This window comes from Mus caroli, unplaced genomic scaffold, assembly GCF_978045245.1.
Source record: "Mus caroli unplaced genomic scaffold, Mus_caroli_1 scaffold_14, whole genome shotgun sequence".
NCBI classification, from domain to species: Eukaryota; Metazoa; Chordata; class Mammalia; order Rodentia; family Muridae; genus Mus; species Mus caroli.
The window spans coordinates 96,829,114-96,846,846 of record NW_028227269.1 but is presented as its reverse complement, the minus strand read 5'-3'; the positions used below and the strand labels follow the sequence as shown (position 1 = coordinate 96,846,846).

The 17,733-nt window shown below is 40.7% G+C and overlaps 1 protein-coding gene across 5 annotated transcripts in view; it reads left to right on the top strand.

Moving 5' to 3' along the window:
• Eml5 (EMAP like 5) overlaps positions 1 to 17,733 on the top strand; it is a 114,606-nt gene that overhangs the window by 59,538 nt on the left and 37,335 nt on the right. For all 5 annotated transcript variants that reach the window (XR_015045253.1, XM_085830612.1, XM_085830611.1 and 2 more), the window contains exons 18-24: positions 1,573 to 1,775; positions 2,888 to 2,999; positions 3,962 to 4,089; positions 8,252 to 8,393; positions 14,278 to 14,430; positions 14,511 to 14,642; positions 16,863 to 16,951. Coding sequence is in view for 4 of the 5 variants with exons in the window: in XM_085830612.1 (XP_085686738.1) it covers positions 1,573 to 1,775; positions 2,888 to 2,999; positions 3,962 to 4,089; positions 8,252 to 8,393; positions 14,278 to 14,430; positions 14,511 to 14,642; positions 16,863 to 16,951 (959 nt within the window). In the remaining variant the exon portion in view is untranslated. The remainder of the gene's footprint in view (positions 1 to 1,572; positions 1,776 to 2,887; positions 3,000 to 3,961; positions 4,090 to 8,251; positions 8,394 to 14,277; positions 14,431 to 14,510; positions 14,643 to 16,862; positions 16,952 to 17,733) is intronic.

The window sequence follows — 17,733 nt, the reverse complement described above, 5'->3', positions numbered from 1 at the left end:
GTTCTGTAGGCTTCTTGTACATTTAATGGCCATTTCTTTCTTTAGATTAGGGAAGTTTTTTATTTCCTATGGTTTTGTTGAAGATGTTTTCTGGTTCTTTGAGCTAGGATTCTTCAACCTCTTCTATTCCTATTATTCTTAGACCTGATCTTTTCATTGTGTGTTGGATTTCCTGGATATTTTGGGTTAGCTTTTTACAGTTTGTATTTTCTTTGACCAATGTGCCCATATTTTCTATGGTATGTTCTAGGCCTGAGATTCTCTCTTCTATCTCTTATATTCTTTTGATGATACTTGCTTGCATCTGTAGCTCCTGATCTCTTTCCTAAGTGGTCCATCTCCAGGGTTTTCTCCCTTTGTGTTTTCTTTATTGTTTCTATTCCCATTTTTAGTTCTTGGACCATTTTGTTCAATTCCATCACCTGCTTGATTGTATTTTCCTGTATTTCTTTAAGAGATTTATTTATTTCCTCTTCTGTTTACCTATGCTTCTACTTGTTTACCTGTGTTTTCCTGTATTTATTTAAGGGAGTTCTTTATATCCTCCTTAAAGGCCTCTATCATCTTCATGAGATGGAATTTTAAGTGATTATCTTGCTTTTTAGGCTTTTTGGGATATCCAGGGCTTGCTGTGGTGGGAGAACTGGGTTCTAGTGGTGCCCGATTGCATTGAGTTCTGTCAATTATGATCTTGTGCTTGACTCTGTCATCTGGTTATCTCTGGTATTAACTGGCCTGGGTATTTCTGACTAGAGCTGGCCTCCTTGGAGGCAGGCATTGCAGTCTCTGGTTAGGGTGGGCCTCTTGTGTCTCTGGTTAAAGCAGACTTCCTGCATCCCTGGTTACTGTGGACCTCCTAGGAGGCAGGCAGGCTGTGTTCTTGGTTATTTTGGGCCTCCTGGGAGGCAGACAGGTTGTGGGGTGTGGGAGGGTATCAGGCCTGCTGATCTGACCTGGATGGAGAAGGGGACCAGTAGGAAGGTGAAGTTGGGCAGGTGGGCCTTGTGTCAGCTGGGCTCTGTGTCTTTGGTGACCACCTAGGAGGCAAGCAGGCTGTGATGTATGGCCAGGTATCTGGCTGCTGATCTGGCCCAGGTAGGAAGCTGGCTGGAAGAAGGGTGGAGCTGGGGATGGGGCTGTAGCAGTGGTGGAGGTGGGTCCTGCGTCATCTGGGCCCCTAGGTTCTCTCAGCTGGCATAGGTATTTGGGAGAGATTCTCACCTGTGCCTTTGATTACTGTGGACCTCCTGGGAGGCACACAGGCTGTCAATGTGAGCCTGTATTGGTCTTTAAAAAACTTTCTTTAAATAAGCCATAAAATTTTTTGACAAGTATTATTAAAAATTCTAACAAGTGACTAAAACTTAGTTTTTATGTTATTCATCTTTAAAAGATAGAGCCTAAGATCTATGATACAAAGTATTCCCCAAGTAGATTGATAGATTTGTAATTTTCTTGTTAATCCTCTATACTGTTAAATGTCTTTCTATCAGACATCAATAGGAATGAAACTGTTCTTTGTAACTGTGGACATTTTGAAAGCAGTACTTTCACATTTTTTTTATGACCCAGGGGGAGGATTAATTGGAAAAAAAGGCTACGTAGGCACTCTGGGGAAAAACGACACAATGATGTGTGCAGTGTACGGATGGACTGAAGAGATGGCCTTTTCTGGAACATCCACAGGAGATGTGTGCATCTGGAGAGATGTCTTTCTTGTAAAAACAGTTAAAGCCCATGATGGGCCCGTGTTCAGTATGCATGCATTGGAGAAAGTAAGTAACTTAAGGATGTTTTAAATTAAATACAGCTATCATGGAGGGAGCACTGCTTTCTACTTAGCTGGGCTACCCAATCATGGTCTGTTTTGTTCTTTCCTTCCAAATCCCTAAATATGATATGAAATAGATATGCTGCTTAAAACCACTTTAAATGGCATAGTGGCACATCCCTGCAACCCCAGCACTCAGAGGGTGAAGGGAGGAGGATTATAAGTTCAAGGTCATACTTGATGCTCAGCCAGCCTGAACTACACAAGACCCGTCTAAAAATAAAAAACAAAGAGAAAGAAAGAAAGGAAGGAAGGAAGAAAGGAAGGAAGAAAGAGAAAGAAGAAAAGAAAGAAAAAAGAAAGGAAAGGAAAAGAAAGAGAACAGGAAAAGGAAAGGCTGGTGAGATGGCTCAGCATGTATAATACTGACTGCACAGATTGGGCAACCTAAATTCAATCCCTGGAACACACATTGGAAGGAGAGCTGTCATCTGACCTTACAGAAACACACACACATACTCCCTCTCCCTCTTCCCTCCCCCCTTTCCTCCTCCCCCTTCTCCTTCCTCCTCCCCCTCTCTTCTACCCCCTCACTTCTCTCTCTCTCTCTCTCTCTCTCTCTCTCTCTCTCTCTCTCTCTCTCTCTCTCTCACACACACACACACACACACACACACAAATTATTATGAAGAAAAGGAAACTAAAACCTTACTCTATTAAGCCCTGCTATGTGTCAACATTATGCTAAGTGCTGTCTGTATAATTACATCCTATTTAGTGCCATTGCCATTCCTTCTTTCCAATGTAAAGTAGGAGGCTTTAGAAGGGTGTGTGTGATTGCTGAAAGTGTGAAAGTGGCAGGTGTCACTCACCACCCACTACAAAAACTGGTCTTTTGGTATCCTAGCATCACTATAGATAACATTATAGGTTCTGTGTTTATGTTGGGAAACTATGATAAAGACTCATACTGTTAAACTTAATCCCTTATACTGAATCCCTGTTAGTCAGAAGACTTTTGGCTACACTCTTTTCTCTGTAGCTTTTCAATATAAAGCAGCTAATTGGTTTTGATGTATTTTGGTCTTTACTAACTGGATCCCTTTGTTTTCATAGGGATTTGTAACTGGAGGAAAAGATGGTATGGTAGCCCTTTGGGATGATTCCTTTGAAAGATGCCTCAAGACCTATGCTATAAAAAGAGCTGATTTAGCCCCAGGATCTAAAGGTAGGTTCATATTTAGTCTGCTGTTCAAGAAAAGACTAGTTATTCATCAATATGCTTGATCACTGACATGGAACACAAGAACTATATTTTGCCTTCTTGTTAATCATCAGAATTAAATAGAAATCATGAAACCAGAGTCATTATCCTCCCTTCTCTGGTGTATTTGATGAAGTCTAACTCACCATGACACTCTTGACTCTCATACTTACCAGCATCTAGGAGATTGTTGTCAGGCAGCATTTGTGCTTACTGAACAAACCTGACCATCTGATTGCAGTCCCTGGACCCCACTGTGGAAGGAGGGAACTGTGCTGGTCTCCACTCTAGCCTCACAGGTCTTTCCTTTCGGTGCATTTCTTCCTTTCAGGGACTGTGCCATACTCCCTCCGATCTCAGTGCCTTTTCTGCAAGCTTTAACTTTTTCCTACAGTCTGTACTTCCCTCCAATGATAGAACCATGCTCACATTTCAGATCAGAAATGTCTCCCTTCAGAAGTTTAATTCCTTTCTCAAATTCTCCCTTTCTAATAACCTCCTCACACAAGATCTGTTGCAAGAGCTAGGTCTGCCATGCTTCCTGCTATGCTGCTGAGGCCTACCTAGGACACACTGGCCAGAGGGATCTGTCTTACATTGAGTTAGAATTCCTGATCTTGATGGTATGCATAACTTAAGGGGAACAGGAACATGATGAAGATTTACTAATCTATGAAGCAAAGATGTAGTTATTGAAATGGTAGTGTGGGACCTGGGTAGAGCAGAATTATATGTTGGTATGCTCTAAGATTAACAAATTGAATGGTTGAAGGAAATACAGTACATTATTAGAATTTCTCAAATATAGATAGAACTTTATAATGTGATTTTTTTTTGTAACAATCAAAGACTATCAGTGGAAAAATACATACTCTTGGATTATCTTAATTTCATACCTTTAAGAACTTTTCCATTTAACATTTCAGGTCTGCTCTTGGAAGATAACCCATCTATACGTGCCATATCATTAGGGCATGGTCATATTTTGGTTGGCACAAAGAATGGTGAGATATTAGAAGTGGATAAGAGTGGCCCAATCACTCTTCTGGTCCAGGTACTTGAAATATTAATGTGAACTTTCCTTCCTTTACAGTTCATGATTTCATTCAGAACATGAGAAGCAAAGCTGACATAGGTAAATCAATGCAAGATGAGTGAGGGAAATATGTCTCAATGTTTCATACATTGAGAAAATTAGCCCATGGACTAGTCAAAACCATAAATGAATATACATGTTCTCATGTAGAATAAGTGCCACTACTTAAGTAAAATTCTGTCACTAATTATGAAATCAATGGGACAAAAACTAGTTATAATGAGGCATTCATTTCATGTTTTAGTTTTACTTTTTGGAGCCCATTTTCTAAACATAAGTCATTTGAAACTCTGGTTAAGTCAGTGTTAAGTTTATAGTTTGCAGAAGTGAAAAAGGATAGTATGGCTATAGACTAAAATTGTATTACTGAAAACATTTCCGAGTGAAAAGAAGCTAATGAAAATTCAGAAACAAATAAGACAGAGCCTCACTGTGGTCTGCTAATTCTGAATTTGCTATGTAGACCAGGCTGGCCTCAAATTTGTGGAGATCCACTTGCCCCTGCTTCCACTTCTGCCTCCTTTCTTAATACAGACTTGTATCTTAAATGATCTGCTTCATTCCTGTTAGGATACCAAAGAGCACACACAGATAGAGTACTGTTCATGCTTTATTTAGTGCTTTTTTGTTAATACCCTATCAATGAGATTATGTAAGAGGCAAAACATATACTAGTGATAGCTTGTTAATTTCACCTACAGAGTATGCCTTTAAAATAAAAAAATAATAAAGTCATTGTGGGGTTTCTGGGGTGTGTGTGTGTGCATGAGCACACACACACGTATATGAAACTGATTGGCCCTGCACTCATGATCTTCCCCTTAGGTTATGTATCTGGCTAGTCAAGGTAATTTACACATCTGTGAGATCTCAGACAGTATCACTACAAATACTCTTTTAGACATGAATACAGAGGAATTGCTTTTTAATTAGATCTAGAAATCACACATAATCTCTATTAAGATAAAACTGTGGATGGACTGGGAATCTGAGAAGAGTTGAAGAGGGGGTAGATATGATCAGCATACATTGTACATAGATGGCATCAGAGAATAAATGAGAAGACTGTCTTAAAAGAGGGGACATTTTAGATAAACTGAGCAGACTTTATTTGAGCCCTAAAGCACTTGTGCAGTAGACTGCACTCAAAGTCAGAAGAGATGTGAGGATCCAGGCCTCAGCATGGGCACCAAGCTCTTGTCAGCTAGGTGGGGAAGACAGAGATTCATTTGTTTGGTTAAAATTCTTCAACCTTAGCTTGACGTTATTGGCAGTTTGTGATTGTCAAAGGTTTTGATTAGAGTCCGCTGGGGACTTCTGTTTGGTAAAATATATGGTTTCATCTTAGTATTGATGTTGGCTTTCAGGTTGTCTACATAGTAACCTAGTGTGGATGCTGTCCTTATGGACTCCTAATTAAAACTGTTCCCAATATATCTTTTTAAAAAATGATACTAGGCATTTAGGCCAGGGCCTCATGCCTGCTGAATACGTACTGTACCTCTGATTCACACTTATCATACTGTGTTATATTTGGTATATGGTGAGATTTTTAATGTCTTTTTTAGCTTCTTGGCTTTAGGATACACGATGACCTTTCCTTGGCTGTTGTCTGAACGTGTACATGAAAGCTTAGTGGATCCAGTGAAAGAAATCAAGTAGAGTTTAATTGCCAGAAATAAATAGAAAAACAGTATTAATTTCTATAACTATAACCATATACCCTGAATATTGAGATAATAAATTGAAAAATAAAACTGATAGAGGTCCTCTATAATGTGATAAGTTTAAAAATGAACATATAGAAATCAATGGTATTTCTTCCTAGTAGCAATACGAATAAAATATTACATACAATACTACTCATGAAACTATACAGTAACCAGTACTTTATTTTTTATGATTTGGTTACATGTATTCATGGATTTGGGGGGAGCAGTGCACATGCTGTGGCATGTGTGGAAGTCAGAGAACAGGTTGGGGGAGTTAGTTTTCTTCTTCTGCCATGGATTCTTGGAAATCAGAGGCAGATTGTCAGCTGTGCAGGCTTGCACTTGTTCTGTCTGATCCTTCTCACTGGGTAGTCCAGTGACCAGGAATTTTATAGTTAAAATATGTAAAACCTACACCAAGAAAATTATGAAATTTTAATAAAGATATAAAAGATCTAGATAAAATGTATATTTTTATGATTATAATCCATTCTTTGATAGGAATTTTGCACAACATTCTGGCTTTTACAAAAGCATCTAGAAGATAAAGTAAGAATAATGAAGAAAATGTTTAGAGCCTGATCAGGATAGAAATATACAAAACATAAACTTATTCTAGGACATCAGGAGACACCAGTGTTTATAGCAGTGCTGTCTGTAGCTCAGTCTGTCCTACATGGACCTGAGTAGCTCTTTAGTCATGTGCTCTCTAACTTATCAGGGACAAGGCTTTGTGGTTTTCACTGTATAGTCTTGTTTTGTTAAGTTTATCCCAATTTTTGATGTTATTTTAAACAATATTTTCTCAATTTTATTTTCAGATTGTTCTTTGCTAGTATATTTTACAGTTGATTTTGTGCACATCCTATAATGGAACAAGGGCCTATCAACTTGCTAATTTCATGTATTGGTTCTAAAAGTTTTGCAGTAGATTCTTTACTAATTTTTATATACAAGATCATCTCATCTGCAAATAATTGATTCACTTCCTCATCTCAGTTCTGGATAGTGGTTACTTCTTTTACTTGGCTAGTTGCTGTGGCTGAAACTTCCAGTGTAACATTGAATATGAGCAGTAAAAACAGATGATATTGGTTTTGTTCCTTATCTAAGGAAAGCTATCATTAAGTAAAGCATCCTCCCTCTCTCCTCCTCCTTTTCCTTCCTCCCTTCCTCTCTTCTCTTCCTGTCTCCTCTCCTTTCCTTCATTTCTTATTTAAAGACATGGTTTTGTTGGTCATCCTGGCTTGTCTGAACTCATTTGCTGAACTCACCTTGAATTTGCAACTATCTTCCTGCCTCAGCTTCCTGAGTAATGGTAATATAGGTGTGAGATTTTTCATAATAAAATCATAGGTTTTTCACAGATGTTTTTACTAAGATGGAGAGTCATGGTTTAATTTCTAGTTTATTAAGTGGTTTAACCATAGGCCAGGAGAGATTTGTTGTATGCCTTTTTTTATTAGTTTATTAGGATGATCATGGTGTTTGATTTTCATTCTGTGGCAGTTATTATATGAATTTATTTTGAGGTTTGACAGCCTTGCTTTCCTGGTTGCCCTGTATGGTGGTTGTTACATGTGCTGAATTCTGTTAGCTAATAATATGTTAGTGCTGCTGGTTAGGGTTGTTGCTTTGTATTTTTCTTATCTGGTTGTGGTATCCGCTTCATAAGATGATGTGGGAAGTAGTGCCTCATGGTTTGAGAAGAAGAAAAAAAAACTCCTAATCTTGAAGAAACTGGCTTTATAGCAGAATGCAGAAAACCGCTGTTAATTGTATGACAATCAAAAATATAGACCAGCCAGTTTTCCCAGAGGCAAAGTCAGGGCTCTGGAGTTGACTACAAGGACAGGGAGGGCTCCTGGGTGTTGTAGACTTTAGGGGGCAAATGCATCTGGTGGGAGTGATCTCAGGTCTCCTTGAGTTACAGCAGGGCTTCATTATTCTCAGTGGCATTACACTCAAGGTAGATCTGACATCTGGAATAGACTTGGGGAGATGGAGCTTCCACTTGCCTGCTGTGCACAACAAGAATTTATCCTCCAGTAGGCAGTAGGGTAGGATGATATGCTGCCCCTCCTCAGAGGCTGGCCCTCCAGCCAGGAGCTGGGGATAAAGCCAGGTGTTCTTGGTTGCAGGAGTCTGTTTTGGTTTCCAAGTAGATGAGTTGTGACCAGGGAAGAGGTGGGTGGGTTCCAGTACACATACCCTCACTATTTCACCAAAATCCACTAGGTTTTCCTTGGTAAACTTTCTTTCATTTCTTCTGTCTCCTTGAAACCTTGTCAAGGCTTTACTGAACTTAGAGGTCCTTTTCAGTTTCACTGGTGAGCGGGTCTGCGGAGCTCGTCCTCTCATTCATGTATTTTCAGATTACACTGAGATTAACTGTGTTTTCTTTATAGGGACACATGGAAGGAGAGGTGTGGGGTTTGGCCACACATCCTTATCTGCCCATCTGTGCTACTGTAAGTGATGATAAGACCTTAAGAATATGGGATCTCTCTCCTAGTCATTGTATGTTGGCAGTCCGGAAACTGAAAAAGGGTAAGAGGCTCTCAGACTTCAACAAAGATTAAGCTGTCACAGTCTTCTGACATTCACAAATAGCCATAGAATGTCTCTTACAAAGGATTATTAGAAATTCCCTCATCTTCCTTGGGCTGAACTTGTGACATTCCAAGGATAGGATTGTGGGAGCGATCCAAGGCAGGGAGAATTTATTCAGTTTCATTACTACTGCTTAACTCCTCTTTTAACAGTATAATGCCAATCAGAATGGGATATTGTCCTCACTTGTCTAATAGTGCAAACTTATTTTGATAGCTGGTTCAGGTTTGAATCCTTGTAATTGCTTCTGAAGCTCTTGGCATAGAGTCCGTATTATTCTCTTTTGCTTTTCCCTACAGCTCTGTAGTTTACCCACACTGAACATGGGTGTGGGTTTACTTGGATTTATCTGCTTTATGCTTCCTGAGTGTGTGGCCTTTTATTTTGTGTTAATATTGAAAAACTCTCTGCCAGTGCTAGTGGCTCCCACTGGGAGTACATCTTTGCATTAGGTTCCAGCAAAACGTGTGATTCTGTATTTTGAGGTTTTAATAGTCTTACTTACTTATCTTTGTTTTATTCAGCATTATTCAGTTCAAGAGGGAAAGTTGGTCTTCATAATTTGAAAGGATATGTGTGAAAATTTCTTTTTTGAGACAAAAATCTCACTATGCCTTCCTAGCTGACCTATAACTCTATAAAGTTGGGGCTGACCTCAAACCCACAGAGCTCCACCTGCTTCTGCCTCCTGAGTGCTGGGATTAAGGGTGTCAGCCATCATTTCTGGTGGTGTGTGTGACAACTGCTTAAGTTAATATGAGAAGATTGTTGATGTTCTTTCCCTAATTGAACCATAGTGGTCCCCAACCTCAGTCCAATGGTTGGCTGTAAGTATCTGCATCTGTCTCAGCTGCTGGTAGAGCCTCTCAGAGGACAGCCATGCCAGGCACCCGACTGTAAGCATATCATAGCATCAGAAATAGTGTCAGGCTTTAGAAGACTAGCAAGCTCAACTTACCCAGACCCCAGGGAGCTTCCAGAGACTGAGCCACCAACCTGGAGCATACACAGGCCAGTCTAAGACCTCTGGCACAAATCTAACAGAGGTCTGCTTGGTCGTGCCTTAGTAGAGAAGATGCGTTTAATCCTCAAAAGACTTGAGGCCCCAGGGACAGGAGAGGCCTGAGAGGTAAGGGGTTGTGGAGCACCCTCTCAGAGGCAAGGGGGATGAGGACTAGGATGAGGAACTGTGGAAGGGGGGATAGAGAGGGGGAAAACAATGAGAATATAAATAAATAAAATAATACAAATTGAAAAAAAAGATTATTGATGTCATGCTGAGTTAGTTATGAGACACTGATGTAAGTGAACTATATAAAAATTTGCAAATAACTCAGCTTCATAGCAATCAAAGAATAAGTAGAATTTAAATATACAATATGGCTTAATTTTTATATTCTTAAAGTTTGAGAAGTAAATATATCCTGAATACTTACCAGCCTTTTGTACTTCCTTTTTAAATGACACATTGGAAAGTTCCCATTAACAGTTTCTTTTGCTGCCATGCTGACGGCCACCTGTAACCTCTGTAGAGGTGGTATGACTTCAACCTTCATGCCCACCTGAGCCGTACAGTAAGACCCCCATCTCAACAACAAAAAACCAAACAACAGCTCTTGTATCCTGTGGTTTTAGGTTTTTTTAAAAATTATAATCAATTTAGAATTTTTATGGAATGTCTGTTTTTGGATTCTTGCTATTTTTGCATATCTTTCTTCATTCCATGTTTCCTTTTAGCCCCACATCTCTATTGATCTCTAATGGAGAACCCTTCTTTATAAACTCACTCTCATCATTATTTAATCTGTTAGCTCATTTTAATAATTGTCATTTTTCCTGCATCAAAGCCAAGATTCATGGGTTTGCTCAAGTTGAAGTCTCTAAAAATAATTTCTCAGGCTACCAAGGGTGACAATGTGGAGCTATGTCTCTCTGTCCTTGTTCCCAGTAACAACATCCTATACAATGTTGGGCTCGGAAAGGTCTGGAAATGGAAGTAATGTACAGGAGCAGGTGGCTCAAATCTTCTCACACATTCCTGCTGCAGAAAGTGTTTTTTCAAGAGAAGCTAGCATGTGTTCTCTTTAAGCATGGGGCTTAAAAGAGGGGTTCCTGGGAAGAAAGACACACCCAAGAGTGTGATTGTGGGGTTCTCTAAGGGAGTCACACTTCAGTGACTTTTGGAGAGTCTGAATCTATTATGTACAGAGACTTGCTAAGAACTTTATAAGATTTTAACTTTATAAGATTTTAGGGAGGTTCCCATGGGACCCAACAGAATTGCAATCCATACTGTAGGCCACAGGGATGTAGGAAAGTAGAAGGTATTGTCTTGTTTGAGGATCCCAAAAGATATCTGGGAAAAGGTAAAGCCTTATTTGAGGTTATAATGGCTTAGGTCTTAAACTTAGGCCATTGGTATTTTAACATTGTTTAAAAGTATTCATAAATAAAATAGACATTATCTATGTTGACAACTCTTATATCAAATATTATCTATTGTGTTGGAATTTTTGCTTCTTAGCTGGCAGGAGGCCTCAAGGAGACTCTGGCGTGGGAGGCTCCTTTTCCTTCTCATGTGCCTATAATGTTCCCTGGTTTTGTACCTTGCTTCAAACCCCCTCCTTATTCCAGTCATAAAGGATGTTCTGTTTTCTCCATCTCTCCTGCCTGCTTCCTTGGCGTCCTGGGTGCTGAAGTTATGTTGCACCACCACATTCAGCAAAGACTGAGGTTGAATTGGGCCGTGGCCACGCCCTCTGTTGTGTGGCCTATGGCTTGCTCTAGAGAATGCTATATTTTGACCCACGCTGTGAGTTTAGAAACAGACAACACAGGGTGGTGTGAGAGTTCTTCTTTCCAAGACAGCTAGCTGTTTCAGGCAGGCCAGACTTCCCAGGTACAGAAAGAAACAAGCAAACTCAAAGTGTTGGCAAGCAAAACAGAATTATGAAATCTGAGTTCTCAGTCTTGTCAGAGTCCAGCCAAATGTTCACATTCAGAATTCAGAGTTCCCATTCAGCTTTCATAGAAGAAATATGGTCAAGTTGTGTAATTGAATTGACATTTTAATCATTTACCCACAATGTTAAATTTTTGTTTAATTTTTTTATAGGCCATTGGGTGTCAGGAATTCTTGTAAACTTTCTGTGGTGGTTTTGACTACTTTGACTGCTCTGACTTGGGCTGAACACTTAAGAGCTGATCTGTTTACTTCTCGCTGTAAGCGATTCTTGCACTCAGACTCTCGTGCACATCACCTTGTAGTCACCATTAGCACAGCGTTCAAAGGTGGGACCCCTGGGGCTCCCCAAGGCTGTAGGCTGTAGGCTGTAGACAGTGTCAGTCACATTCAGCAGCAGAGACAACTTGACTATGGTGCTTGTGCATGCTTTCAATTACTAACATCCCATTTCGTGTTGGCAAGGGCTCAGAGTGCTCAGCCTAAAGGTAACAAGGTGATAACCACTAAAAGACGGTAATTACTAAGGGCATGAGAGATGATTCTGGAGGGTATAAAAGGAGAAACTGAAGAAAGCAGGTGTACCTGTAGGGAGAGTGAACAGTGAAAAAAGAATGAACAAGGAAGTACTAGCCGCCCCAGGGTGCAATTCAGATCTCTTTGTCGGAAAGGGCCTTGATGTCACTATACTCTGTACCTCCTGCCAGTGGTGAAGGAGTTTTGCAGAAGGTGTAGGCCGAGGCTAGTCTAAGAAAGTCTGCTATGATAGCACAGCTGTCTACAGCTCCCCTCAACCCTGTAAGTCTATCTGCTGGCTCCAGTGCTCCAGAAGAAAGAAGCAAAGTCCCTTTCTTCACTTTTGCCCTTGCAGGTTCCCTTTGGTAGTGGAGCAGGAACTACATTAGCCAAGAAGGAGTTAGGCAATAGGAAGCGTAGTGTATTGGACATGCTGCAAAGGTGGTCACAGTGGACAGTAATTAGAATACTATCTGCAGTATAAGGTGTGGGAAGATGGCTACAGTCCTTCAGTGGTTGGGTTGAGCTGCTTTGTGTAGTTTCCTGGCATGTAATTCATACCATGTAAAGGAGGGCAGTCCATACTGGCTGGTGTGTAGTGGGGGCGGGGGAGGGGGGTCCTATGAACCCTGCTGCGCTTGCAGTTTCCAGTTGTACAATGTCTGCCATGCAGATAAGGGTCACATGAAGCATAGTCATGCAAACAGGAATGGTTCTGACCAATCCAATTCAGTCCTTGTCCTAGATTGGTTTCTATTACTATAATAAAGACCATGACCAAAAGCAACCTGAAAAGAAAAGGGTTTATCTGCTCACAGATGCGGTCCATCAGGAAGGAACTGAAGCAAGATCAGTGGTGGAGTGTTGCATACTGGCTTGCTCCTCCCAGCTTCCTCAGCCTGCTTTCTTATACACCCTATGACCAACAGTCCAGGGATGGCCCCACTCAGAGTGGACTGGGCCTCCCACATCAGTCATCAATCAAGAAAATGTCCCATAGGCTTGCCCAGCCCAATCTGAGCAACATTTTCTCAGTTAAGGTTCCCCCTTCTCAGATGACTCTAGTTTATGTCTAATTGACAACTAACCAACATAGTCTTGGCTAGAGGCTCAGGTCACAGGATAACAGATTGCTGCTGTCATGTCAAGTAGCAGTTTGGAGTTTCTGGACCATACTTGTGGAAAGTTTCCATTGGAGATGAGTGCATTGTCTGCATTATCTTATTAATGGCTTCCCCACCACAGTATGTTCTAGACAAAATCAAATTGTCTGACAAAGCAAAACTATCCGCAGGATTCAGCTATAATATCATATAGCAGGGAAAAGAAGTTTGGTTTGGGGGTTGGCTGGTAATAAATGACAAGTTCTATCCTGATTTCTGTATATGACCACCGTGTACTACCGTCTCCCATGTTGTATCTCTAGCCTGTCCTCCTGAGAAGTATTAACATATCAGATAGCTTTCATCATGCCTTCCACTGAGTTTCTTTTAGGCATTCTTAACTAAAGGGTTACACATACACGTGTACTCATGCCACTCAATGACATCACTGCTGAGGAAGAAGTGTGATCTGGACTTTCTCCCTACCAAGTCTGTCTGCATCCGTGTCCATTCCTGTGCCTTCCACTGCTGCCGACTGTCATCACTGTCCCTTGACTCTCAGGCTGCAGCAGTCATTCCTAGATTCCTCTTTATCAGTGTGTGCTTGATTAGATGATTGTTTATTCCCAGTTCAGTCGGATTTTCATTCTGTAACCGCCTCACCCCATCCTTCAGATTGCATGCTAGTACTGAAAGCTGTAGGGTTTGCCTAAGCTTGCCGACTATCTTGCTGTCAGGATAAGCACATTATTATCTCTTTATTCATCAGTGTGGCTCTGACTTCTCTTGGAATGAATAATATCAGTAATAAGAAGCAATATTAATATTACACATGTATAGCTTTGAAACAGATCTTTCTAGCTTAAAGTAATAACTGCCTAGTGTCCTTTTTAATTTCTGAAGCATTTTTACAAAGATGGTCTCATGTTTAAATTTTTGACTGAATAGAACATCTAAAGATTGCATTTGCCCCCCACCCCTCACTCCCAGACTTCACTTAGGTCATTGGCTTTATGTTGGTTCAATTCTTCCTTTCATCACCTTTCTGTTGATGTAAAGAACAGTACCTTTTTGTTAAGTTTAGTTTTGTTAAGTTTAACAGAATGTCTTGACTTCTTTTTTGTGTTGATTTGAGGGCATAATACCTACAAGTCCCTCTTTATACTTAAAGGCCCTTAGAGAGCAGACTTTGGACATGAACGCGTGACAGGCGCTCCCTGATGCTTCTCTTTTCTTCCAGGGGGGCGCTGCTGCTGCTTTTCCCCTGACGGGAAAGCTTTAGCTGTAGGTCTCAACGACGGGAGCTTCTTAATGGCCAATGCTGACACTCTGGAGGATCTTGTGTCCTTTCACCACAGAAAAGATATTATTTCAGACATCCGGTTCTCACCTGGTGAGATTGCATCGAGTGTGTATTTGACTATTAGCATCAGGTAGTAAACGTATCAATGTAGACAGATGTTTCTGTTGCAGGTTCTGGGAAATACCTAGCTGTGGCATCCCATGACAGCTTCGTTGATATATACAACGTGACGAGTAGTAAACGAGTGGGGGTTTGCAAAGGAGCAACCAGCTACATCACCCATATCGACTGGGACAGCAGAGGTAAGACGTTGGTGAGGGCTGCACGGGCCCTGGTACAGCTCTGCAGAGTAGCAGACGGGATGAATCCCACAATGTGGACACTGTATAGGTTCAGACTTTCAGAGCATAGGTGACAATACAGTGTTAACTTTAAAGTAACCTAGATTCTATACAAGAAAGAAAGCCAGCTATGATGTCCTGATGGGCTTCACACATTTCAAATGTGGAAATAGAAATGTAAAGATTTCAAAATCACTTCTTCCATTATTTAATATAGCATATATTTTTCTAAAAACTTGTCATAATTTTATGGCATAGTATTTAATGAGTACTTCTTTGCAGAGTGCATAGCATATAACAATGAAAATTTTGGACAAACGTTAAATATTTTAAATGCCCTCGCTTTAAAGGATATTCTACAATTTAAGCAAGCAATTTTCACAAGAAAAAAAATGTTTTCAGTTTCTTTTCAGTGTGAATACCAACTAATATATCTACCTACATAAAAAATAAGCCAGGGCTGGTGAGATGGCTCAGTGGGTAAGAGCACCCGACTGCTCTTCCGAAGGTCCAGAGTTCAAATCCCAGCAACCACATGGTGGCTCACAACCATCCGCAACGAGATCTGGCGCCCTCTTCTGGAGTGTCTGAAGACAGCTACAGTGTACTTACATATAATAAATAAATAAATCTTTAAAAAAAAAAAAAAAAGCCTAGCCAGGCGGTAGTGGCGCACGTCTTTAATCCTAGCACTTGGGAGGCAGAGGCAAGCGGATTTCTGAGTTCGAGGCCAGCCTGGTCTACAGAGTGAGTTCCAGGACAGCCAGGGCTACACAGAGAAACCCTGTCTCGAAAAAAAAAAAAAAAAAAAGTCTTTCCTGAATGAAATTATTTAATTAAATAGAGAAGAAGAGAGTGCAATGGTGTTAATACATTCACCATAGAGAAAGCCAGCTTTGCACATGCCATGCAAGTGCCCTTACCACTGAGCTATGGCCCTGCCCATTTCTTATTTTTCATTTTCAGAGAGGGTCTTGCTAAATCCCACAGGTTTGCCTTGAATTTATTCTGCAGTCCAGGCAGTCCTTGAACTTATAAGTTTTCTGCCCTTTCTCAGTCTCTTGAATGGCTCAAAATATAGGTCTTAAATTTGAGTTTTCCTGTAAAACTGTAGTCAAAACACAAATATCCACGCAAAAATATAGCTATCACTTCATAGTGGATAAAGTTCAGCTTATTCTGAAACCAAATATGAGTGACCATGGCCTGGGAACACAGACCCAGATTTACCTCAAATACCATGTTCCAAGATAGTAAGTTATAGGAAGTTTTCATAATCATAAACCAAGAAAAGTTGTAAATCAAGACATTTCAAAAGTACATTAATAAGACCAGTACCACTTATTGAAGATGCTCTCTTTTTTTCACTGTATATTTGTCTTCTTCATCAAAAATCAAGTGTCCATAGGTGTATGGATTTGAAGGGACCCACTGCCAACCAGGGAGCCTTGATGGGACTGACCTAGGCCCTCTGCACATGTCCTACAGCTGTGTAGCGGGGTCTTCTTGTGGGACTCCTAACAGTGGGAGTAGGAGCTGTCTTTGACTCTGTTGCCTAGCTTTTGGCCCCTTTCATCCTACTAGATTGTCTGGCTTTCATAGGAGAGGAGATACCTAGTCTTGCTACAACTTCTTATGCCATGACTGGTTGATGTCCATAGGAGAGCCTGCCCTTTTTTGAAGGGAAGTAGAGGAGGAATGGATGAGGCAGGAGGGAAGGGGAGATGAAGGGTGGAAGGACTGGGAGGTATGGAGAGAAGGGGAGTTGAGACTGTGATAAGAAAGAAAAGAAAAAGACAAATTTTAGGAAATTAGTACATTGGTATGTAAATCAGGTAGGCAGGCCACGCAAAGGGAATCCATGTTTTAGGCTTCAGATGCTGCCTGCTGGCATTGTTATTCTTTGATGGAAACCAGGACTCTGACTATCCTAAAAGGATCTACCTAATGAATAGTAGCAAGCACGCTAGGTCACAGTTAGGGGGTGAAAGCTAGCCCAGGAGAGTTAGGCTCTACACTGGAACGTTCCGTTTCTCCCTAGGGAATCACACGAGTTCCCATCATCCCGTGAGATGTTTATCACATGTTATGCTTTGATTTCTTTCTGGGAATTACAGTTAAGAGTGATATTTGTATTCATGTGTCTTTAATATGTCTGTAATTTTTAAATTCTCTTTTAAGGAAAGCTTTTACAAGTCAACACTGGTGCTAAAGAACAGCTATTCTTTGAAGCTCCCAGAGGGAAAAAACAAACCATCCCCAGTGTGGAGGTAGGAAGATGGCGCTGCTTCCTGTGATGTTTATGTGATTGACAGTGGCTGGAAAACTGAGGCCTCCTTCCCACCGTTCATCTGTGTGTGATGATCATCTGTTCTCACAGAATTTGAATAGTTCTTCCAGCAAGTTTATTTTACTGGGCCAGATAGAGAAATAGATGGATAAAGAAATAGTTTAAAGCCAGCCTGGTCTATGTAGTGAGTTCTAGGCTAGTTAGGGCTTACATAGTGAGACTTTGTCTCAAAAAAAAAAAGGAATATAGAAACTTGTATGCTTAGCTGCACTTGAATCGCTGTCCTAAAAGTACAAGAAGCATTCCCTGGTCAATAGGACATGCCATCTTCTCCTTTGTGGTACCCTGTGTCTTTTGAAGCCTGTGTACCTAAGATGCTTGTTCTGACAGGTGTGTATGGGGATAGGAGAGGGGTTGGGGGGAGGAGAAGGAGGAGAGAATTATTCTCGGTCTTGTGCCTGATAAAATCACTAGTTTTTAGTTGGTATGATCTAGAAAGAGATGCTCAGCAAGTGTAACATGGAAGAGGCTTAATAAAGGGGCTGTCAGACTTCTTAATTTGTAGACTGATTGAAAAACATGTTTATGGTGCTGGAGAGATGGCTCAGCATTTAAGAGCACCGACTGTTCTTCCAAAGGTCCTGAGTTCAAATCCCAGCAACCACATGGTGGCTCATAACCATCATCTGTAATGAGATCTGGTGCCCTCTTCTAGTGTGTCTGAAGACAGCTACAGTGTACTTATATATAATAATAAATCTT